The following is a 24,807-nucleotide window of genomic DNA, read 5'->3' on the forward strand; positions in this document are numbered from 1 at the left end:
GCCTAATACTAGAGTTTCCATGTAAGTGGATGAATGCACCAGGTTACAGATCCCATCTTTTCTTCACATTAAATAGGAAAGCAGGATTCCGGAAATTATCCTGAGGTACTTAAAGCATAAGCTGAAGCTTTGTCTTCATCGGTGCAGTCTTTGTTTTGCCCCCTTCTCCAACGTAACATCCAAAAACATGCCGAGACAGGTCACTTGCATTTTAAGCTGTCAGAAGAGAATGGTACCTAAAGTGGAAAAATCGATACTTGCTGACACGAAGCCAGGGTTTGCAAGTTTTGGTTTTGGTTATAGAGTAGTGGCATAACAAATTACTGTTACAGTATATAATTTTCCCTAACAGCCGTTTTGCCACAGCCCTCAACGAGAGAAGACCAATCACACTCTCAAGGCTTTACACATTGCAAACAAAACATGGCTGACATTTAATATTTGATTTAAGTGACCAAAGTGCAAGTGGCTGCTAGACAAAATTAAGAAACTGCAGTACCGGCTACCGCACAGAAGGATGGTTCAGGGCTTTGGAGTTTGGACATCTAAACAGTAGTCTAACTTTTTTTTTTTCTCGAACGCGCGGGAAAACTGCGTGTCATTATATTAAGGAAGGGGCAAACAAGGTACAAACGAGTTCCAGTACAAAACCGTACCAACGCCAGGGATAGTTTTAAAGAAACATACGCGCCAAGGACTAAGGAAAACGACCTAAGAGAGCAAGACTCAAGACGGTAATAACAAGCGCAACGGAGCCACCCCTCCGAGGCACCACAACCACGCCTCCTCGAAAATCTCAGATAGCAACCTCTTGACTGAGGGGCGAGCTCCATCAAAGACACATCTGTTCCTATGCTTTCAAATGAACCAAGCAACCAAGATCTAACTTAGTATCTGTATTTCGGGGTTCAGACAAGATCTTGGCAACTCGAATAACAGCTCTCTTTAATATAAGATAATGACGGACAAGCATAACTGAAACCTGTCAGCGCATGGAATTTCCTCAGCAAATATAATCCTTGTAGAGCAAAAATGCAAAATTAGACCCTGATTAGCACATCTCTTTAAGAACATTGCATTTGGTTTCATAAAAACTACCCACTCTATTATTGCCTTTTCAGTGGATGCAATTAATGTAGCAAAGGGTGCAATCACAAAGAAGGGTGGTGCTAACTCTGCTAATTTTCAAATTCATCTGTTCCAATAGCTTCAAACTCATCTGCTCTAAAGACTATAACTGAAGTATGATATGCTAGCAAAACAAGTAGCTGGAATGTACATACCCAAAGGGAAGCCCATCCAACTCGCACCTCAGAATCATAACCAGCTTTCACTTTGAATTTTTACCCACTGTATGCTTATAAACTGCATTCCAGTTATCAGTGGCGAATTTATAACGATAGCTGAAAGGAAGGGCAAAATCAGCAGGAAACAAACCAACAGGTGAAAAAAACAAGATAATGCATGCACCATGCAGTCATCCTTGGAAATCACTGCAAGTAGCTTGGTTCAATTTTACATTAGCAATATGATGCTCCTAAGCGCTCGCAATTGTGTAGTTTGTAATGTTACTCAAAAACTTATAATCAATTGACCAACAAAAGGGGAAAATGACGATGAATAGAGAAAATTATTTACTCTTCATAGCTATTCAATTATGCTTTTTAACAAAATAGTAAGCAGGCATAACACTTTGCAGCATCAATGCCCTTGATGTCCATGCATACAGAGGATGTTGCTGACATCCAAGAACCTGAAGATAAGCTCACAACATGTTACAACTTATTAAATCTTGATAAAATAATGTTAAGAGCTCATGTAAGCATGAACTTCCATAAAATCACTAAGAGGATCATGCTTAAGCAGAATTTGCACAATGCAAGCAAGCTTTATAAATAGTTTAAATCCTTTAAATTTAATGAATCAAACCTTCAAGATATAGTAATTGAGGTAGAAACGCAATAAGCATTTCTTGCTTTCTTTGCAGAAATCTTGGTAATTTGCTAATGAGCACATCACATTGTCAAGAAAGATTTGTAAATTTGCAGCAGAACAGAAAAGGCAAAAAAATATATGCAAATTTACATGATATCGTATTGATAAGAACTTAAGAAATTCAAGACTTAAAGCATTAGCAGTATAGCACTGTATATAAGCATTTATTAATAGGCATGAGAACAATGCAATATCCTATTGATGATGAGGAGACTAAGACTGCTGCTAAGCGGCAAAAGAAGTGCACATCTAATGTTTGGCTATACTTTACCAAGAAAACTGAGATAGTAAAGGTGAATGGGAAGAAGTATGAGTGGTTGTGGGGGTATTGCAACTTCCTAAAATGCAGGACGAAATATAGAGCGGAGAGCAATTATAGAACAACTGAATTTTGGAATCATCTAAAGTCAGCGCATAGTATAGTAAAAGAGTAGCTGCAACTCAAAGCTGGAAAAGATCATGGAAAAGACATTAGTGTTGTTGAGCCCTACAAGTATGATCAAGAAGCTAGTGTCAACAAGTTGTATTTGGCAATAATCATGCATGAGTACCATTTCAATATTGTTGGGCATGATTACTTTGTTGAGTTTATTAAATTCTTGCGTCATAGCTTTTCAATCAAGTCTCGTATCACTGTTAGAAATGAAATAATGGATATATATTTGAAAGAAAAGGAGAAATTATATGCATATTTTAAAAGTGTCATTGCCGCTTTAGTGCAACCATAGATATGTGGATATTATGTCATAACAAATCATATACGTGTGTCATCCTATATTGGATAGATGATGACTGACATATTTAGAAGAGAATTGCCAATTTCTTCCATGTAGAAGAATGATATACTAGTGAAAAGTTGGCACAAACCTTCAATGAAGTTATGATTAGATGGTTTTTGGAGAAGAAATTGTTTGCCTTGACTTTGGACAATACTAATGCAAATAAGGTGACAGTTGATGATATAATTTCATATCTCAATGAAAATAGTGGTGCTTCTTTAGTTTGTGAAGGTTTATTCTTTCATGTTAGATGTGCCCGTCACATACTCAATTTGGTTGCTAGAGATGGTTTGAGTGTAATTTCAAAGAAAATCAATAAGTTTAAAGCACTTGTACTAGCTGTCAAGGGCTCTACATTGTAACGGGAGGAACTTATGAAGCGAGCTACTAAGTGTGGGTTGGATACAAAGAAGTGTCACTCACTTAATGTTTCAACTAGGTGGAACTCAACATATCTGATGATGCGTGATGCCTTGTACTATAGGTCTGCTTTTGTGAGGCTCAAGTCTTCAAATCGTTGTCGGTATGAGAAAATTTCTCCATCTTCAGATGAATGGGACATGACTATACAATTTTTTCAGTGCTTGAAGAAATTCTATGATTGTACTAAACTTCTCTCTGGTAATTCTTACCCTACTGCAAACTTATTTTTATAAAGGTTTCTGTGAGATAAAGGAATTGCTTGATAAATAGTCTATTAGTGGAAATTCCAATATTAGTGCAATGGCAACTGCTATGAGTGAAAAATTGGAGAAATATTGGAAGAAGTTCAATACTTCTCTTGTTATGACATGCTTTCTTATCCTAGGTACAAGAAAAAACATATAGAATTCTTCATAAAAAAGTTATATGGTGATTACTATCTAGTTAAATTTGAAGAATTTGTTAGTGTTATAAAGAAGCTATATCAATTTTATGCTAGTTCAACACCTGCATCATCAAAGACAAAGAGCATTGTGAATGAACATAGTACCATATTAGATCCATTAATGGAAAATCAAGATGTTGAACTTGAAAGTTTCTTATATGATGACGGTGACCCTGATTATGATGACTCAAATGAGTTGGAGAAGTATATGACTGAGCCACTTTTGAAGCAAAGTCAGTTTGATATTTTAGAATATTGAAAGAATAAAACAGAAAGTTATCTTATTCTTTCACGAATTGCTCGTGATATGATGGTCGTACAAGTGTCAACACTTGCTTCAGAGTCTGCTTTTAGTGCTGGTGATCGTTGATCCTTATCGCAGCTGTCTTGATCCTGAGATAGTACAAACATTGATCTGCACGAAGGATTGGGTAACTGTAGCAAGAAAAATGTGAAAATTGAAATAATTTGTCAGTTATAATTGTGCGAGAAATTTACTTCTTATGTATTTGTCTTTGATTTTTCAGATTTTAAGAATGTGCTTCAATTATGACTGATCTTGAGGTTGTAGAGGCCTATTCTGAAACAATGTTACTTAAGGTATGAGCATTTATTTTATCCAAATAGAACTAAATGTCAACCAACCGGACCAGGTTCGACGATCCTCAAACCGGAGATGTCTTCTCCTATAGTCTCGTTATTTTTAACTAAAAATCACACAATACAGCAAATCCAATGTATCGTCGATGTCCTTTTGTGTCTGGTAGACGTAATTGAGAAAGCTATAGCTTCTATATATGAAAAATCAGCATCCAGATTCCACATCTTAACAATCAGTTGGTCACGTGTATTGCAAGCTGACCTCACACCGTTGGATCAGGTGAACTAACTGCATCTTCATCACTGCATGAGCATAGCAACACACGCTCGGTACTCAACAGATCCAGTTAAATTCGAACTTGGAACGACCTCTGACATAAGCATGAGGCACGACATTGCTCAAATAATGCCCATCAGTTCGTCGCCAAATCCGTAGGAGACTCAAATTTCTCCGCGATAATTTGGGGAAATAATAGTCAAGAGATTATTTTCCCCTAAAAAAAGAAAGAAAGAGATATTTGCAGTTTCAGCTGTAGCTACATGGTCACTGGACGAACAATGTCCTTGGATTGAGGGGGGGGGGGGGGGGTGCAAGTTATATAAGCCCTACTCGCATCTCCAGAAAACACACTGCATCTGCACACAACACGCACAAAAACTGAGAAGCAAAACTGACGACAGGAGCACGCAAAGAGTTGGATCGCCTTTGCCTTTTCCAAGGAATGATACGTTGAGGAGGAGAAAGAAAATCGTATGAACGCTTAAACAGAGCCAGAAGTCGGAAGCATAAACGACCATGATCAGTGCCGCAGCACGCACGCCATCTTCACAAAATGATCAGGAGAAGTAGAAGAGCATCGATCTGCCTGCATGCCTCATGAACATGTTTGCTGATGGTCATCTAACCATGCATCATGCGTGGTCGGGATCGTATCTGCACGGCCAGGCCAAAGCATGCCCGAGGCATGGATAGATGACCACCAACAAAAACAAGTTCGGAGCTGCATTAGCTAGCCTCGCGCCCTCGCCAAGGAACGAAAGAAACGATAGCTAGCTGGGATTAGGAAGGCTGCTCAGGCTTAGCGAGATGAACAAGAAAGCGTCGCACTCCGCTGCTATCTGGACCGAGCTGGAAGAGGAGACTGAGAAGCATTTATGCTACGGATGATGATAGCGGAGTAGGAGCATATTCCCGGGGAATAAACCATCCACAATGATAAGAGGGGCTGACGGGTACTGCTTCCTTCTTCGGTTAAGTCGTCTTCCCGGAAAGAAAAAAAAATTCAAATAAGTAGTACTACTAGCTAGACGGAGATGCTTTTTTTTTTTAGTGTTGGCCTTGATGGCTTAAAGATTCTTCGATGCAGTTTTCATGATTGGTCCGTTTGCTGTTTATTATGATTCTAATAATTTAAATTATGGTTCTTATAATCTAAAATTTAAATTTTTAAAATCTAAATTGTACGATCTGAAACAAACAATACCAGATTATTATAATGTCTTCTCTTCCCCCCTCCCCTACATACTCCCTCATCATGCGAACGCGCGGCACGACTATGACGGCTGAGTAGCAAAATGGATTCGCGGCATCTTACTGTGCGAACAGTCGGCGACGGCGCTACTTGGAGTGGCCAGACTCCATGGACTGCAACGAGGGTGACCTCGAGCTACAAGCTACGGGAAACGGCGGGATCAAGCTCTACGTCATCGCGACGAGATAAAGAAACTATCTACAGTGGTCATGGTGTTGGTTGACGGTCGAAGAGGGTAGGCAATGACAACCAGCATTGAGGAAAAGGAGGCCCACGGCGTGGCGGTGGCACAACGGCTAATCGTCGACATGAAGCTAACCTACATCTTTCCTAGGACCTACTAGTTCCCAATTAACAGAGAGGAAGGGAGCTCTAACCTCGAATGCAAAGGACCGACGACAATGGTTGATGACGGCAGCACGATGAGTGACTCTGAAATTCGGCGAGCTCATGGCTTCACTGCGCATACAGATGGAACAAGAAGAATGAGAGGAGAACATAGAAGCGTCAAGCATGAGGAATTGGACGGAGATACAATGCTTACCGGGATTGATTGGGAGATAGCACAAATGGGGAAAAATTGAAGAAGTACTCGGGTTTAAGGAGAGGGCGACAGGGAGAACTCTCCCAGGTGGATCTTGGCGGACGGCGGCCAGTGGAGCAGCGCTGGCAATGGTAATGGTGGGTGGTGGCGCCTGGCTTCAACCTCTGCTATGGCGGCTCGACCGAGTAGCAGCAAAAGCGAACAGAGAGAGTAGGGAGAGAGAGAGAGAGGAGAAAAGAAGCGGAACAATACGTTTATAATGGTATTGGTGGGTAAGTATGGGCCATAATCCATAATCCAAAATTCAGAATCATCTTCTACTTGGATTATGAATTATGATATAATCTACCTCTATATTATAGAGTCTGGATTGTAAAATTGATCTGTTTATTTTTTTTTCTGATTTTAAAATTAGAATCCTAAAATCCTAATAAAAAACAAATATACCCTAAAGTACTTTTTGGTTAGAGTCCCGACCACCCTACCTGATCTAGTAAATCTAGATTTCGGACGTTGGAAATCTAGACGTTGGATTTCGGACGCCTAGACCTAGATTTGCTGCCTGATCAGGGTCTAGGGAGCAGTACATTGTGCGACTACAGTCAGGACTCAGGAGAGTAGGGATCTGGCATACTGCATACAAGGTTGAAATTGATGTGTGGGGGCAGCATGGAAGGTGACCAATCAGAATGGATAAACACTCACTTCAGGACAGCAGAATTCGCTCTCAGGTTTTACCATAATAAAGCCCCGAATAACGAAACGGTGCGTACTGCAATTTTTTGCGTCATATTGTAGCTCTTTCAGCACTAATCAGAGTACACTTCGTTGCCAAAGTGTCTGGTCTTGCTCGATCTGGCTGATCTTCTCCTGTGCCGTAGGTGTGACGAGTGGCACGGAACTCGTTTTCCAAACTTTTTTTTTACTGCTGATTCAAAATAACCTATAATGATAAATGATCACTCATGCCTATCTCTCCATTGTAGATTAAAAAATAATTAACAGTGATAAAATATCACTACCGGTTTAAAATTTTTAGCACACATAAAAAAGCCAAGATAGTAAAAATCGACAATGATAGACCATTGTCAGTTCGTGTTACAAATCGACAGTGATATTCAAATAATCACGAATTGGTAATAATATTAACTCATCAAAAGACGCGACTTTTTATAACTGACAGTGATAATAGTTATCTCTGTCGGTTGTGTTTTACGAACCCACAATGATACTAAAAATACATCCGTCTTTATGCTCTTGCTTGCTTGGCTTCACGCGTCTGGTTGCTCAGCTTCTCCTAGCGATTTTAAATATTGCTTGCTCACACTCGATCAACTCACTCTCGCTCGCTCGCTCTTTGCTTGCCTCTGTCGCCTTCCTTGAGGACGCCTCCCACACATGCACCCTCGTTCGGGGAGGATGATGAGATCCCGCTGACATGGTCATTGGTTGAGGCTCCCTTACCTCTGACTCCGGTGACTCAACAGAGTCCTCCTTCGAAAATGAGGTGTGTGATTTCTTCATCGACGAATCAAAGGCAAAGAAGCTCCGATCGAACTTGTTGGAGAGGAGGAGGATAAAGAGGACGAGGATCCAGAGGAGGAGGTCGGGGATGACCTAGTTAATGATGATGAGGGCGACCACGAAGACTTCCGATTGTGAATCGAGTATCATACCACGGGTAGCTTAGATGAGCACGTTTAGGGTTTTTATACGTGCGAGTTTATGGTTTTGCATGCATCAGTATGCATGACGTTAGCATTTTTGTTGTACAGTAGGATTAGTGTGCAGTATTATTATGGTGATTAGTAATATTATTTTTTATAAATTAATATCTAAATGTTTAAATTTTTATATTTACGTTCTAGATTAAGTATCATTACCGGTTCATAGTTGTAACCGACACTGATAAATATACGAATCGACAGAATAAGCTCAATAATTGGTAGCGATAATTATAATTATTACTATTGTTTATTAAATTAACAGTAATATAATTTTTAACTGATAATAATGATCTTTTCTGGAGTGGAGCAGTATAATTAAAATATACGTCCACCCTGTGCGCCGAGATCCCATTCCCACGGTGTGGTTTTCGATGGAAGCCATGAATATATCCGCGGGACGTGCCCACCCGCACTGTTCCCTTACGGCGTTGCAGCTTCCTTCCACCGTGCGCGGCGTTTTGTTTGCAGTGCACCGGCACCGGTGGGGCCATCCATCGGTCGGGTCGACTCGAAGCCGTAGCGCCAGCCGAGTCGACCGCCACGCGGACACCGCAGGGGCTCTCGGCGCGGGCGCGGCAGCAGCCTAAACTTTGCGAACCCACCCGAACGGGTGCGCCTGCTCGGTGCGCAGCACGCAAGACGCCGGTGCCGCTCCCGTTTGCCTCGCGCGAGGCGGTCTTCCGGTTCCAATGACGCGCGGCCTCCCTGGGCCACCGCGAGGGCGTGCTGCGGCACGCGCAGGTTGCAGCATGCGGCGTCGGCCGGCGTGTAGCGAATCGAGCGCTGGTTCCACGGCCGGACGAGCCGCGCTGGTTCCTACAAAACCACGTCAGAAATGTGACCGGGGCGCGCGTGCATTCTCTCGTCCGTCCAGCGCTGTTCATTGGGAAAATTGATTATATATCTTAAAGTTGATTAATCTTTAATAACGTATTCGAAATTGATCATATATTCTATAGAGACTAGTTTGAAATGAAAATTTCACGCTGAATAAGAGGCATGAAGAATAAATTTTATCAGAAACTAGTACCTGTAGGATATAGGATTAAAAGGTGATTAACTTCAGATATATTATAAAAAATTAATTAACTTTGAAATGATCAAATTTCCACTGTTCGTTGGGTTTATACATTGAGTCCCGGTGGTCGTCCGGCGTAAGCACGCCCCGGGCCACTCGTCCGTGGCCTGGAATTTGCAAACCTAGTGAGGATGAGATGGCAATCAAGCAATTTGTTGACGATTCTGGTAACTAATTTGTTTATCCTGGATCCAGCGGGCGCCCCTTGTTTCCTAAGACAGTTCAAAAGTGACATGGAATAACAGGTTGTGAAGAGACCATGTACTGTGTCATTATACTGAGAACCGATCCAATTAGTCGCTTTCAAAACCAATATGATAACGGCAAGTTGACTTGCTAGCCAGGAGTACATATAAAGATGCCTACCGTATGCTACCAACGCCTCACAAGATGCCTGCGCCGGCACCATTTCCCACTTTTGCTGCCTGAACATCTCTGCAATCAGCACTATTTGCCCAAGGCGAGTGCTCAATTGGTCATTTTTCATTTTTTGTATTTTGCATGTTTTTTTGGCAATACTGCCTTAATTTTCTGGCACATCACGCCATGAAAATGTGTTATATTTTGCAGGTAATCAACTTATCATTGGCTTAAAATGGCCACCAAGTACATCATCGGATCGGTGGTAGCATCCTTCGCCTTCGCCTACGTCTGCGGCGTCTACATCGCCGACAGGAAGGTCCTTGGAGGTGAGATGCCAATCTATGCTTGTAGCTCTTCTTCATCACTGAAGAAACGAAAGACATCTGACTGATCGTTTCTTGACAAACTAACAAGGCACGACTCCTCGGACCGTGGCGACGAACGAGTGGTGGCAGGAAACGGACAAGAAGTTCCAGGCGTGGCCTCGCACCGCCGGGCCGCCGGTCGCCATGAACCCGATCAGGCGACAGAACTTCGTCGTCAAGTCGTCGGAACAGTGAAGCCTTTCTACAAGGAGAAGATGACAGTGCTGCCTGCGATACCGATCTGCACCTCCTGTTCAAATTCCAAACACAACAGGCGAGCTGCGAGCACGCATCTGATGTTGTTTGCGATGATGTAGCGTACTGTAGTTTTGTGTTTCAGTAAGGATGCAGCCCGTTACACGCAACGGTCAGAGTGCTAGCCATGCGGCGATTCCTACATTTTTCTTCGAATATGGACATGGCCGAATGCCAATTTATAATTTTTTTGAAGCATCTGCCTGCAGACCAAAGATTTAAGGAAACGTGTTATAAATCCCACAAAACGCCGTGTGGTTTTGTTCATCCATTTCTTCCAGGTGCAATTCGAACATATAGTCAGACCACCTCGTCAGAGTGAGAGTCTTTGTTTTTTGGACAACGCTGTTGGGTGGTTTGCCTTCATGATTTCTAGGTTGCACTCGCTAGCGTATCAGTTTACTGTCTCTCTTTGTGAGCCTTTGAACGTTTAGTTATCTGTTCAGTTGGTTTAATCTGAATTGGTAATTTCTGTGTTAGATTAATTGTGTAGTAAACAAGACATTAACTTGAATAGTAGCTTAGTCTAGAAATTGTGGTGGAAGCTGTCACACTGGTTAGTGAGCTTATTAAGTGTTAGATGGTCGTTAAATCAGTAACCCGCACCGAGAACAAAACAATTCTTCTAATACTTGCTGAGTTTATTTATGTGTTAATCCACCTCTTTACGTCGATTGTCTTATATGATATCTTTATGAATATGAGTAAAAGATGTATTGACATATCTACTGTTAAGATGCTCTTATTGCTTATAGACAGTCATGTTATTTTTCACGCGTTTAAATTTAGAATCAATTTTTAATCAAAATCTCTCCTACTTAAAAAAAACAGTAAGACGTGTTATTTCACCAGAATATTCCTTCGCCTCCTGCGATTCCTCTGTCGATCGCTTGTGCATGCGTCCGTCCGATCGCTCCTTCACCTGCCCACGCCACCGCTCCCTTGCCCTGCTACCGAAATCGCCTCCCGATTTCTCTGCTCCCCCATTCCGTCCCTCCTAATTTCTCTGCAGCCAAATGGAGATCTCTCATCTCTCCCAGCGTCGTGTGCCGAATCCCACCCCGCCTGCGGATTCCTCTACCCTATCGTGCCCCATCCTCATCGCACACACGAACATCGCTCTCCCCCCTCCACCGCTGGTGCCAACTCTCTCCCAAAATCGCGAGCCGCACGCTTGAAGCCGAGGTGCTCTTGCTCGAGATGTGCTGCGGTGTTGCGGCTCTCTCCTCCCAGATCGCCACCATCCACGCCTCCTAGACTTGCCGCCTCCAAGGTATCACTGTATCCGTGTCCTTCCGATTCGATGTCGCCTCGCCATCCCACCCCACGCTTGGGCAAGGCCAAGCAGGTATCCTTCTCCCTCAGATCTACTCCCAAGCCGTTGGATTGGGAGGTATTGGAGGTGGGTTTCCGCAATAAATGCTTGGGTTCTTGGTTTGATCTTGCGGCTCCATTCGGACGTGAGTGTTCTTGGAGTTCTTGTTTCTGCATTCATGGCTAATACTGATGGGATAGGGATAGGCTGGCTGCTTTGATTAATCTGACTGAGCTTGCACGCACCCTCTCTTTATTTAATCGATCTCTGTGGGAGTGTACCTGAAGCTCGAGGAAAGATCGGTGCCATGTGATGCGAGCTTGATCCGATCATGTGGCCCTCATGCTTGCATGCCTGCCAAGTTCATAGTCACCACCTCGATCCTCCTTCACTATCCCACATGGCCACATTATGCCACTTCTAAACTCGAGAATAATGTCTGCTCTGCTGGATCTGCTACTACTCAAGTCAACCTTCAGATCTCTCTTTCCATTGTGTGCTGCAAGCCTGCAACTGATAGATGGTAGATGTAACTGGAACCACATGTTAGCAATGCTAAATACATAATGGATTAAGGAATAATCCATCGCTCGTGGCACACTGTTTCCATGAAAACCCATGCAATAATGCTACCAAAAACAAGTAGGAGCCCACATTTCTGAAATCTGAATTTAATGATTTCTTTTGGGTTATTTTTCATGCCTGTAGTCCAATATGCATGGCTGAGATCAATAATTTGCTTCCCAAATTGGGTCAATCTTCAGTCCCTAATTACGATAGTTCCATGTGTGATCTTCACTTCCTAAAATTGCATTAGAGAAATGGACAATTGATTGCATCACAGTTTTGGTCAAATCCCCAAATCTATTTTGGAAGCAATTCCTCCAGAACACCAGTTATTTCATCCGCAACAGACATTGGCCAATTTGGAAGCGATTCCTCCAAAACGCCAGTTTTTTAAACATCACCAACCATGGTGTTTCACCCTCCTACATATCAATATGATGGGTTCCCTTTCACCCCAATGTTCACCTACACGCACTGGGGTTTTTGATTGGATCGATATCTTTTATGAATTCTGCACCTGCAGGAGTTTCATATTTTCCTACCATTACCCCATCACTTGTTGGACTGGCAGGCGTATTACTTAGCCAGCTTGTAAGGCCATATGCAATAAACCTTCCTAAAGGTAGCAGTGGTGGTGGACATGATAGTAATCGGAAATGGGGAAGACAAGGGCTTGATCTCAATTCTAGCCCTGGAATTGTCGAAGTAGAAGGAAAGGATGAACATGTCTTTACCAGTTAGGCAAAGTTTGATAATGTCACCACATGCCCTTGTGGAGGATCAGGCAAGAATTTACCAAATGCCAGGTGTAGGAATAAAGAGGAAGGAGCCAGAAGGCAGTTGGGATTCAAAAAGATCACAATACAAGCAATTATCATGGCAGTGAGAACTCTTAAGGAGATTGTTTTACAACGAGTGAGCTTGTGTGTATTTCAGTTCCGTTTCTAAAGACCTATTCGATTTCTTACTTGTGGCTCCTTTTGTAGTGTAATTACAGAATGGTTCTTTTCTTTGTAGAGTCCAACTACACCTGGAACCTAGGTTGTGTATTGTGCACTTGCTGGAATATACAACTCAGAAATGCGGCCATCCCTGTGATGTGAATTGTGATCGAAAACAACTTTGTTGCAATTGCTATAAATGTTCATCATATTCCATGCTTTTCTTGAACAATTTTCCTTGGCATCGGCAGGTCTTTGTAACCATGCTTTACATTCTGTAATTTTGCCTAGGTGGTACATCTAGGTGGTATCGATTTCATGACTGCGCTTGTGGGGATTTTGCCTTCTGCGCAGGGGACGTGCTGGTGCACTACGTGGTGGACGCGATTCTCGGTGCGCTAGAGCTACCGAGCATCGGGCAGATCTTCCCGGACTCCGACCCCCAGTGAAAAGGTGCCGATTCTTCGGTGTTCATGAGGGAAGCTGTGAGTTTTTGCTTTGTGTCTTGTCCTCTTGGATTGGAGTCCTATAAACATGGTAACAGTCACAATTCACAAGCCTCAACTGCTTCAGATTGCAACAGCTTTCGAGTTTGGACTGGAATGCCCATGCTAATTTCGGTCACAAATGTAAGGCAGCCATTAACAAGTAGCTACTTAATGGAGCAAAGCCTCCAAGCTGCGTTGTCGCCCTTCGACGCTAGATGGTCGTCTTGCCTTCGCGCAAATAATTCACCATCTACAGAAAAGATGTGAGCACCTTGCTACTTCCTTTAATCATCAGTTGAATCTTGTGGAATAGGACAACCCTTTGCGTATAACTTGATGTAGATCCTAATTTAGGTTTTTGTATTGCAGCCAAATTTAAGTGCATCATGGTTGTTCCAACGAGCAATGTCAGTAAGGCCACAGATCAGTGCTTCTCTTTGCTAATTTTCAGTCAATGCAGGTAACTTGAATTATTTATAGGATATACCATTATGTCACTTTTTATTTATCTTATGAATTGTATTTTGTTTTACATCAGAAACTTGGGGATTCAGTACTTAAGGCATTATACTAAGAACAAAAAACTTAGCATTGTTATAGCCATATTTACGAAATTGTGCATATGCAGGATGTAATACAGTTTGGACCTCTGGTGAAAACTTTGGGCCTAATAATGCTCACTCGGCCACAAATTTTGCCTTCCATATTTAAGCAGGCAGACTTTTGAAAACTTGCTTGTTTTTCTTTTCACTCTAATTTTCACTTCATACAAGCTACATTACCTTTGCAAAGCTATCATCAGGCTGCCTGGCAATTGAAGTTCATTAGTATTTATTCTACTTTCATCCAGGTTGAACTTGGAGTCATCCTTGACTTGTCAGGCCATGTTCTAATGCTTGGTTAATGGTTACTACACATTCCTTTCGACCTTTATGGATCCTGTCATGAGGTGCGATTGTCATCTATCTCTAATATCAAACAAACACTTACTATACCATCTAAGCACTCTGCCTATCTGGCATCCTGGCTATTTTCTTAACTTTTGCAAGGTCTTGGGTCGAATCCTTGACACCAAGGGGCAAATATAAATGAAAACGGTATCTTGAAGCTTTCTGTTCTGATAAATTATGTTACCATCACCTCTTTTGTTTAAAGAATGTTGGCTTCCATGTGTTCCTCCCTAAAAAGAATTGAGAAGGTTTGCCATGTCATAGAGTCGATGTCCCAAAATATCTTCCCATGAGACATGTGTCAGCCGATGTCCCAAAATTGGTTACTATTTAGAAAGCAAAACTTTTTGACAGGAATGTCATAGTGATTAAACTTTGATGAAATATTCAAAGCATTTTTCCATTGTGATGCCCACTTTGGCTAAGATCTCACAAATTGCTCTTTGTTATTGCTTTAATTATTTCTTTGTGCCCATTTAATACCTGACCATGAATAGGATCGTGTAATATTTGCAAGTTAAGTTCCCCTTTTTGTTTGGCTATTTCACTTTTACCTAGCTGACATTGATGTTTGCACATGTAATATTTCACTTGGTGGCCATTTAGTTTGTTTTAGACAAGGCAAGGGGGAAGACCCCTTCTGGTTCCTATTATTACAAAGTTTAGGCTTCCACAGCCAGATGATCATGTCAGGTGTTCCACTGCCATAAAAGAAAGCGTTTGTGATTTTGTACTTGAGGGCGATGAATATGTAACGGGGGAAATGCTTATTCTTTGCTACTACCTTCATTAGTTTACTTGAAATATTTTTTTTACCTATGTTGGTTAATCTGAAACATCATATTTGACTGGACCTTGCAGATTGTGAATGACTTGATGTTCCCTGTCAACCATGTGGTGGAACCAATCAATGAAAAGCTGCACATGATACCCCAGAACATAAAACATGAGAAGGAAAAGAAGAAAACAAATGATGATAGCTGCATTAAGTCGCTACCATCCTTGAACAAGGTAATCAACGGGATTGATGACCCACTCCTAAATGGGAGCTTGAGTGACAACAATGGTCCCAAGAAAGCATGGAGGCATCACAAGAAATCAGGGTATGCAAGCGCAGAGTGGAGGAGAGAGCAGTGATCACGGCTTGGGTGAGTACGAGATCTGAGGAAACAGATGGATTACCAGGGAGTAACAACAGATTCTCAATCTGGTACATGAAATTCTTGCAAAGTTGGTTGGCTCTTTCTTGCAAAGTGGGTTTAGATTTGAATCCTGAGCATATTTTTGGCATTAGAGCATGTTCAACTCTGTTGTTTTGCTGGAAAAAAGCCTAGAACTCTTTAATTTAACTGATATTCACACACATCATAATTCGATGGTGAAGCATGCAAAGCTAACAAACTTGCTCATCATGTGTGTCATCAGGGCTCATGCACGGTTTGGGGGGAGAAGGGAGCTTGTCTGCAAAGTTTGAGCACACTATACTGAAGATGTTGCAGGAAATTTGGAAGTGTTAAGGGAAGGCGAACAAGGAACTTGAGGATTGTTTGTTGTACAAGGATGATATATTTCTGTACTAGGTTAAACTTGCGTATACGTTCTATCTGTGTTTGAATTACTATGTCATCAGGCACCGCACCTGGGTGGTTGCAACAAGGAGTTGGAGTTATGATAACTTTGATTAAGTTGGTTGGTTGTCTGCTTGGCCTGCTCTCTGAGAGGCAAGTATTTTGCCACAAGCTGAAATGCTACCACTACGCTCTTGGTTTACTTAGACTAATGGGATCAAACTCTTGCTTTATGTAGTAGAGATTTGTTGCACTGCTGAAGATGGTAGATCAATAAGTTTTGGCCATTCATTTTAGCTCTTGGAGATGTCCTCATGCTGGGTGTAAAAATTTTAGAAACCGTTGTAATGTACGGGCACCTTACTAGATCACTGTTCAGGAATTTTAATGGGATCTTCAATGGCAGCGCGTCCAGTTAGATCAATCTCAATCAGAGGCTTAACTTTGAGCGGGATTTGAGAGATCGCATCAACAATTTAACATTGATAACATCTATGAACATGAGCTATCAACTAACAAACAATGCAGCCTTGGTAGTACAATCAAATGGCTACAGTAGGCGGTAAAATTGGTGCAGGAAACACAAAATGAGATATGAATGTTAAGGATACAGAGCAGGGCGAAGTAGTCAAGATGAAAATTTCAGCTGCAACTAAAAATGTGCGAAAGAACGTGGAAAATCCTAACCCATCGAATTAAATATACTACCAGATTTCAATATGCACCGCAGAGATATTATTTTTAGTGGAACAGATATAAATTTGTACCAAACTCCAACCTCCGATTTGTTTCTATAATATAATATTATCTAAAACTTGAACTTATGATAAGATAGGATTCACAAACAAAAAATTATCTCTCATACTTAAAACATATGTAACTTTCCTTCCGTTGTGCATCTGGTGCACGTTCTGCCTCTTCATGCATCCCGTCTACTCTCCCGCATCTCCTCCGCTCCTCCTGTTTGGCTCCTTCGCTTCTGTCAGTTTTTTCCCATGAAAATCCCGTGAAGATCGGCTCCCAAATTCACACCTGCAATCCAGCGCAGATCGTCCGCAAGCACTGCACCGACCCTCGTTCGTAATGTTCTGACGAGACAAGACCAGCTCACACATTTTTTACGCATGTTGCAACGCACGGGCAGATAACTAGTGTTACTAAAACATACATTGAAACAACAGTTCAACCCTAATTGCACCCATTGTCGCTCACCTCCGTTCCTCTCGCTCTGGTGCAAAAGGCACCGACCTTCTCCGCAGGTGACTGGATTTGTTACCCTCGCAAGTGACTGACAACTATGGACTGGTTAAACACAATACAAGATATTCATTTGTATTTTCCATGTTTATTGTCACTAATGCTAATAAACAATATTTAAAGCCCCTGTTGAGTAAATAAAAATTCTTCTTAAGGGAAAAGATATTTCTTTTATTACAGGGGAAAAGGAGATATTTAACTGAACTTTCTGAGAGAATATTGTACACTTGTACGTGTGATCTTTTTTTAAACCACGGTTAAAACTTGGAGACTCTACCTGTTAAGACTTATATCATTACATCATCTATTTATGTATAATATAAATTATTTTTATTAGTGTGAATTAATTATGTACGTTTGAAGTATTTTACGGGTCGGTATTTCTAATTTGATTTATTGGTTCTTGACTGATACTAACTGTTTCTGTTTAGACGGATTCGTTTTCTATACTGACATTTTTAAGTTCATACATGTTTATAATTTTTCTGTTTTAATTATGTTTTTAGAAAAACATAAAAATAAAAAGGGTTTGAGTTTTTCGACCCCTTTCGTCTATTTTCATCCCTATTCACACTCAACACCCCGGGCCCACGCAGCAGTCCCCCATTTCCACCCCTCGGTCATCCTCCTCTGCTTCCCTCGCATCTCTCTCTCGTCAGGGCAGCAGGAGCGGGGGCAGGGCAAGGAGGAAGGAACCCCACCCACCAACCCGCCCTTCCTCCTCCCCTGCTACCATCGCGGCCTCGCTGAGCAGAGCTGGGATGGCGGACATCATCCCGGACGCCATCAAGAGATACACCCCTCCCGTGCACAGGTGAGCTCGCTGTCCTGTCCTGTCCTGCATTCGCCTTCCTTTCTGTGCGTTGGGTGGGATCCAAGCAAGGAGACTCGAGCCGTTTCTTGGACGCGTTTGGCGAGAGTCGCGTCCCAATCGCTAGATTATACCGTGGTTTACCTGGGTAGTTCTAGGCGTTTTTGTGCTTTCGGACGTTTCTGGGGTGATTGGGTTTGGAGTAGCTGAATCATGGGGGTGTTTCGTCAGTTGGATTAGATTTGGGCGGTGTATTGTCCTTTTTTGAGCTGCTTTTATGTGCTTGATCTGAGGTAGCATCTGAAAACGTGTGCCCTGTAAACAATTGTTATCACATAAACTCCATAAAGTGAAAATCTTTTGGCCCTTCTGTTGTTATTACTAGCATATTGGACGCTGTCTTTCTGTTAGCTCAAAGAGGATGAGCATGACGAGGGCTATCTTTGTCACTTGCAAGCTCCCATTTTCAGTCTCTTGGTTATCTTTTGGCATGCTTATCTAGCCTATAAGTGGAGTGTGTGAATAAAGGAGCAACCTTGGGGTTGACTTTTGTCCCAAAAGCCTCTTTTTTAAGCTTTGCTCAGACTTAATGGCTCCATTCAATTTGCAGTTCATGTATTTGTTGTCTCGGTATGATTTCCGCGGTTAGGCAGTGAGGGATTTCTCAAGTGTGGATTTACAACATAATCTTGTGTATGCTGTTGATCACTCTGTTGATTTGATCAGTTGATATAGCCTCTTAGTTCTTTTCTTAGGATTTCTGAGCTGATACTGAGATATATGCATTGCTAGGTGGAAGTTGTTTGAAAGTCAAATCCATCAATTAATACTTGAAATCCCTTATTCTGTTGTCTAGATTGGCATTTTAGTTAGCCTTTTATCTTTTTACATGTCTGAGCTTATGATCCGCTTGCTTATGGCTGTTTTCACTCTCAACATGCTCTAGGAATCGTGCAAACAATCGGCACAAGTCTGGAGGTACATCTCATTTCAATGCAATTAGTTAGATTCCATGACAATTTTAGGCACTTGCTATATTTTCCTTTTTGTTGTTTGTCGGGTTCATACGCTGCATAAGGACCCACCAATTTAGTCGATATGATTGGTCCATCCGCTGGGTTTTATGGTAAATCTCTTTTAGATGCAATTAGTTGGTTTTCGAGATGATTTTAGGCACTTGCTATATTTTCCTATGTGGTTTGTGTTTGTCGGGTTTGTATGCTGCACTGCATAAGGTCCCGCCGTTCACCAATTTAGTCAATATGATCCAATATTCCGATCCAGTTGCTAGGCATTCTAGTATCAATTACTATGCTTCTAAGTCAGTCCTGGAATATTTTTAGATATCTCTACATAGTCCAACAACTGTGGTTGTTCTGCTGCAAATGGGTAGACCATTACGTGCCCTATACTTTCAAGCTTCCAAATTGGTAATAACAGAGAGATTCTTTAACAAACTAGCATTTTTGTCTGAACCCACTGCACCAAAAAATTAGCCAATACATTTCTTTGAAATATTAAAAATATATAATTGAAGTCACCTACAACCATAGTATCTATAATTAGCCATTTTAGGAGCAATTAAAAAAATTAATTTTTTGTTGTACTTGAAGGATAATCACCGGTAGCTTTTCAGAAAGCTAACACACAGATTTTTGCACTTTGACCTTTTCTATTTCCTATATTTTTCTTGATGAGTTAATATGCTACTACTACTACATGTTAAGTTGTTAGGCAGTGATGTTCAGGCTCAGCTCACTTCTGACAATTGTAGTTGTTATTTCACCAAACAGATAGGACCGACAAGGCTAATTATTCGTTCAGTAATGATGGGGAGAAGAGCCATGTTCCTTCATTAAAGAACCTTCCTCCAATTGTTCATCATGAAACATTCTTCAGCAACGTCCAGAATGACTACAATCAAACGAGATTAGTACCTTTGGAGGGATGTTCTGCCAGTGAGGCTTCACAGCTTCTCAGTGACCGTATGTTTCTCTGCGAAACTGCACATTCTTACTCTCACTTTAACTACTTGTCAATTTGTGTGATAGAAGTTCTTACGTTTGAGTGCCGAGAGTTATTGCATGCTACTGTACAGTACATTATATTTAGGGGAGGATACGAAGAAAGTTTATGCAATCTAATATTTTCCCTTTGCTTCTCTGATAACCTAGAGGGGTTGCCTACCCAGTATCCACATACTCAGTTTGCAATGTGCAAGACAGAACTAATGGAACACCTGTAACCTTTTACATATCATTCTCAGTTGTTTTGGTTGTGCCTCCTACAGATCCTGTAATCTCTTATTGTTCTTTCATTAGTTAGACTATATACCACCTACAGATCATCAGAGATTGGGAAAAGATTAATTACCAGTGGTCTAGGCATATATTATACAGATGCATTAATATTATTCCTACAGCTGGTGTGTTAAATTGGCTAGCAACTTTTATCCTATTCTTGTGATAGCAAGCCTTCATTCTGGCTCTGTAGGTTGGGCTGCCGCAATGAACTTGTACAATGATCAATCAATTGATTCCTCGGGTGAGTCCTCATTTGCTATTACAATGCTCCAAGGTAGCTGCTAGAGCAAACATTTTGAGTCCTCATGTTCAATAACCACTATGGACAGTTCGAAATTAAGTATCTGACTACATATTTGACTGTTTAAGTGATTTCATGTATGTTGTTACATGCTATAACAACTTGACAATATTTATTTATAATAGTACAATTCTACAATAGATCATGGAGTCATGCATCGCTATAATTTATTTTCTTGTTTCTCGGCCTCACCTTTTCCTAGCAGCAGCTCTTAAGAATTGAGAAGTTCATATTGGGTAGAAGTGTATGCTTATATTCTGCAGTAACTTTTAGAATTGAGAAGTTCACATTGGTTTAGATTAGCAATGTTACAGTACTATATGTAATATCATGCCCTGCAACATAACACAACAGTAGCCCAGCAAAGTTGGGAGTACAATTGTTTTATGCATGCAACCTGGAAAGTGTGTATTCAATGGCATGTATAAAGACTACATTCTGGTATACTCAACCTCACACCTCAAATGGTTATCCATGTCAGTGGTGCCAATGTGATCCAATGAAACAAAGAGTGCACTTGTTAAATGCTGTTAACTATGTTCTCTCGATGTTTGTCCAGAGAAACCAGTAATGTATTCTGGATCTACTGGGTCATCATGGGGTCACCTGAAACTTCCTCATCAGGTATGAATTCTTGTCGTGATTTCCTCCTACATGTTGTTTTGCTATATTCTAATTGCTTTTTCGGATTACTGGAATTATAGATGAACTTCATTGAAGAGTTGCGCCGTGCAGTTGATGCTCAAGCAGGGACTGCACCGCCTGTCAACTCATGGAACTAATCAAACCCAGCATCTGCATCGTTAAAATGTTGTGATTAATTTGTGGAAGGCAGGCTATTTGCCAGTTTTTTGTGCGTTGTATCTCATAATTAAACTGCACGCATGCTGTGAAAAATACTTTAGTCTAACCTGCAGCTGCTGGGGTTTCTTCTGGAAACGCCATTGGTTAGAATGTATCAATTCTTTTTCAGAATCTAATTTGCATGTTTGTTCCAGGATGGAGAGCAGCTTGTTAGTTCCAGGCTCTTCATTTACTGGTTAGTTCCAGGCTCTCCATCCAGTAAATGAAGAGCAGCTTGTTGTATCGAGTAAATGAAGCACTGGGTATTCATGCCATCGAAAAAGCTTGGTTTGTTAGTTTGAAGAATAGATGGTTATGATATGTCCGTTTTCTCGACATTGAGTTCTTGCAAATTCAGGGTGCTAGCAAATGTAACAATGGGGGAAAGGTCCGCTCGAACATTAAAAAAAAAATCTAAACAATAGACACAATATAAAGTTCTTTATTTATTGATGAAATTGTCCTTAAAAAGAGTAGCATCTTCAAAAGTAGTTGATCTCAATAGCTTAACCACAATTGCAAATTTGAAATGGCAGAATGTTAATTTATTTGCCTTTCACTCATCGCAAGGAACAAAATAGGTAGCTTATGGAAACTGCTCAGCTCCCATAGGCATGAAAGGACGCCGTGTTCAAGAATTGAACACACACCGATTATCAGATTAAATGATGCCCAAACAACGAGGGCGTCTCAATCTGCAAGAAATAAGATATCAGTAGAAAGATGTGTTGTAACTTTGTGTCACCAAGACAAACAGAAAAGGGCTTACGGCAATTAAAGCAGCTTCAGCGCCCTTGTATCCAGTGTTAGACATAATGTGATTGATGACAAAAAGTTAGTCTTTAATTTAATATACAACGGTGATTATTTACGAGATTAAGCGGTGATTAAGGGCTAATTAGCGATTAAGCCTTTGATTTGGGGGGCTAAATGCAAAACAGTTGGGTCTCAGATCATATTAGCGCTATATAAAAAAGGGTTGGCCTGCTGAATGCTAATCACGTCATTAATTGCCAAGCAAAAACCCTAACAGCCCCTCTCTCTCCAAATCCAATCTGGAGAGCGCTTTTGACTGATCTGAAGGCCGGCCAAGGGATCGGACGACCACAGGAGTTTTTGGTGTGCTGATCAAGGGCATCTTCATCAACCGAAGGATGGCATCTCCCCATCCAGGTTCTAATCCTAATTTCTGCATTAATTAGCGCATTGATCATATGATTAGTGAAGTTCCTGTGCCTAAGATTAGCTTTTAGTTTTAGCATCCAGCCTTGCCACCAGCACGATTCAATTAAAGCCTGCAATTGATTGTACATTTTTATCACTGATGAAGTTAGAACAGCAAGCAAATCTCGGAGTAACTATGAAGAATAGTAATAGGAAGCAGGAGGCTTGAACAAGAGCTGAAGGGAAAGGAAAGATTGAATTTCAAAGAAAGCAAGCACTGTGGAGTTAAAGCAGCAATTGGTAATTTAGACACCTGCAGAAGCATCAAATATATCAATTTGCAATTGTTTAGACACCTCAAACATGTCACCTCTTGTTACGTGGTGCAAGTGGGATTTGACAACCCAGAAATGGCCATAGGGCATAGGGCTCTTTCCCTTTGATTCTGACCAATTGCCCCCAAATCAAGTTCATTTACATATTACATCAAGGTAGAATGAGTAGAAAAGGAGGAAAAGAAAGCATACCAGCAGATAGTACCGTAGTGGGTTGTGTCACCTCTTATCTGCACAATAATTAATAACTAGATCATAGTAGGAAGCAGCTAACATGAAACGTTGCTAAATATGGGAGTAACATGAAATGTTGCATACCATTGGAGTCTATTGTGGAGATGGTAATCAAATTCTGGACTGAACGTAACATGATGATAGATAACATAGAACTCCCTGATAGAACTCATCAGCTCAACATAATACAGAAACGTAATGCCAATTTTATTTTCATTACTGCTACCACTAAAGAGGGGGGGGGGGAATCTATGCAGCGGAGCTGTAGACGACTCCTGCTGCAGCACTGTTTGGATGTCCATCACCTGTCACTAACGTGGATCTCAAAACGGTGGATCTCATCTAAATAGAAAAATTATCATTCATACTCATTATTTGACATATATGATAGATTTTTTTCCCTAAAGAGCCAACCATCTGTGTAGCTTTGTAAATAGAACTTCTGGATACAAGCTAAGATGTGCGTACAAACTAGGCTAAGCGTACCACAGCACTAACGCACAAAATCGCGTCGAAGCCACCAGACTTCCCAAGCTTTTGTGCCGCAACAGGAATTTCGAAGCTGCCAGGAACGCTAGCAACCTAAAGAAGGAACTGAAACCACTCTTGGAAAAAAGAAGAAGAGAGAAATCAGGCCACCAATGACTAAAATGCATACTGTTATGTTCTCGTCTTTGACGGATTACCGCTGAAAGGTCTCCAGAGCTACCTACAGTAGCAAGTTTGTCACTGCCTCGTTGAATCGTGCCACAACCTGCACGTATCGAAACAGCAGAAGTTACAGTCTTGCATCATTGGCTGCTTGCGAGAGCTTCTGCTTAACCTCAGAAATTGTGAGAATAAGCTTATTAGCCCCTCTCTAATCTTAAGTCATAGCCTATTTCTGGATTGAGTCTAAGCAGAGCAGACTAGTTATGTCACATTAGAGCATGTACTATAGGGTGTTTAGAGAAGATGTTTATAAAAAAAAACTGGATTTTTTTTCTTCTCAATTGGACTGGTACATAAGTTATCATGCTTGCATATCCATCATTTTAGTCTCCAACAATTATTCCAATAATGACATATCCGATTTGCCCTATGGATGAATATGCAAGCATACATTAGGATATTCCCCAATATCATGCTAAGAATAGCTAGGATTTCCAGAAGAAGATGCCATTCTTTTGATGCTTGTCATTTGGGATCATTTTCCATATAAAAAAAAGAAAAAGAGTTAAAAAAAAAGGACATGAGATGCTTCCCATGTCAAATCAAAAAAGAGAGGTGAAAGATACCTAAATATCAAACTGGTTGTCTCCTTGTAGTTGGATCTCCAACCTTTTGGAATGTTCCAAATTCCACTTGAGCATCTAAGTCTGGATCAATACCAGAAAAACATCTTGAAACAAGGTTCGAGCGCCATGCCAAATGTCAATGTTTTTACTTCCGAAAACAATCATTGAGAGGATTGATCTTGCTAGAAGGAAATTCTTTTAACAAGGAACTGGCATCAAGAAAGAATATCATTTGATCAGATGGGAGAAAATATTACCTAAGAAAAAAAAGGAGCCTAGGTTTTAAGGACTTAAGCAAATTGAATATTGCACTTATGTGCAAATGGTGGTGGAAGATTAAAACAGGT

General features: G+C 41.1%; 2 protein-coding genes, 1 long non-coding RNA gene and 1 pseudogene across 3 annotated transcripts; 3 read left to right on the top strand and 1 right to left on the bottom strand.

Annotated features, from left to right (window-relative positions):
* Nucleotides 1-9,510: 9,510 nt before the first annotated feature.
* On the top strand, nucleotides 9,511-10,301 carry LOC133917587 (uncharacterized). The gene is made up of 3 exons (XM_062361470.1): nucleotides 9,511-9,583; nucleotides 9,694-9,812; nucleotides 9,901-10,301. Exons 2-3 carry the CDS (start codon nucleotides 9,719-9,721, stop codon nucleotides 10,044-10,046), a joined length of 240 nt encoding a protein of 79 aa, XP_062217454.1. The 5' UTR covers nucleotides 9,511-9,583; nucleotides 9,694-9,718; the 3' UTR covers nucleotides 10,047-10,301.
* Nucleotides 10,302-11,409: 1,108 nt separating this feature from the next.
* On the top strand, nucleotides 11,410-13,851 carry LOC133917987 (uncharacterized; annotated as a pseudogene).
* A 3,931-nt stretch (nucleotides 13,852-17,782) lies between these two features.
* On the top strand, nucleotides 17,783-21,587 carry LOC133919262 (uncharacterized). Its single transcript, XM_062363609.1, has 6 exons — nucleotides 17,783-18,006; nucleotides 18,950-18,981; nucleotides 19,797-19,988; nucleotides 20,497-20,547; nucleotides 21,167-21,231; nucleotides 21,312-21,587. Exons 1-6 carry the CDS (start codon nucleotides 17,954-17,956, stop codon nucleotides 21,387-21,389), a joined length of 471 nt encoding a protein of 156 aa, XP_062219593.1. The 5' UTR covers nucleotides 17,783-17,953; the 3' UTR covers nucleotides 21,390-21,587.
* A 285-nt stretch (nucleotides 21,588-21,872) lies between these two features.
* On the bottom strand, nucleotides 21,873-22,465 carry LOC133919263 (uncharacterized). The gene is made up of 2 exons (XR_009909907.1): nucleotides 22,220-22,465; nucleotides 21,873-22,145 (listed from the first exon to the last, which is right to left on the bottom strand). It is a non-coding gene; the product is annotated as an uncharacterized LOC133919263 (long non-coding RNA).
* Between the last annotated feature and the right edge of the window lie 2,342 nt (nucleotides 22,466-24,807).

Source organism: Phragmites australis, chromosome 5 (genome assembly GCF_958298935.1).
Source record: "Phragmites australis chromosome 5, lpPhrAust1.1, whole genome shotgun sequence".
Classification (NCBI taxonomy): Eukaryota; Viridiplantae; Streptophyta; class Magnoliopsida; order Poales; family Poaceae; genus Phragmites; species Phragmites australis.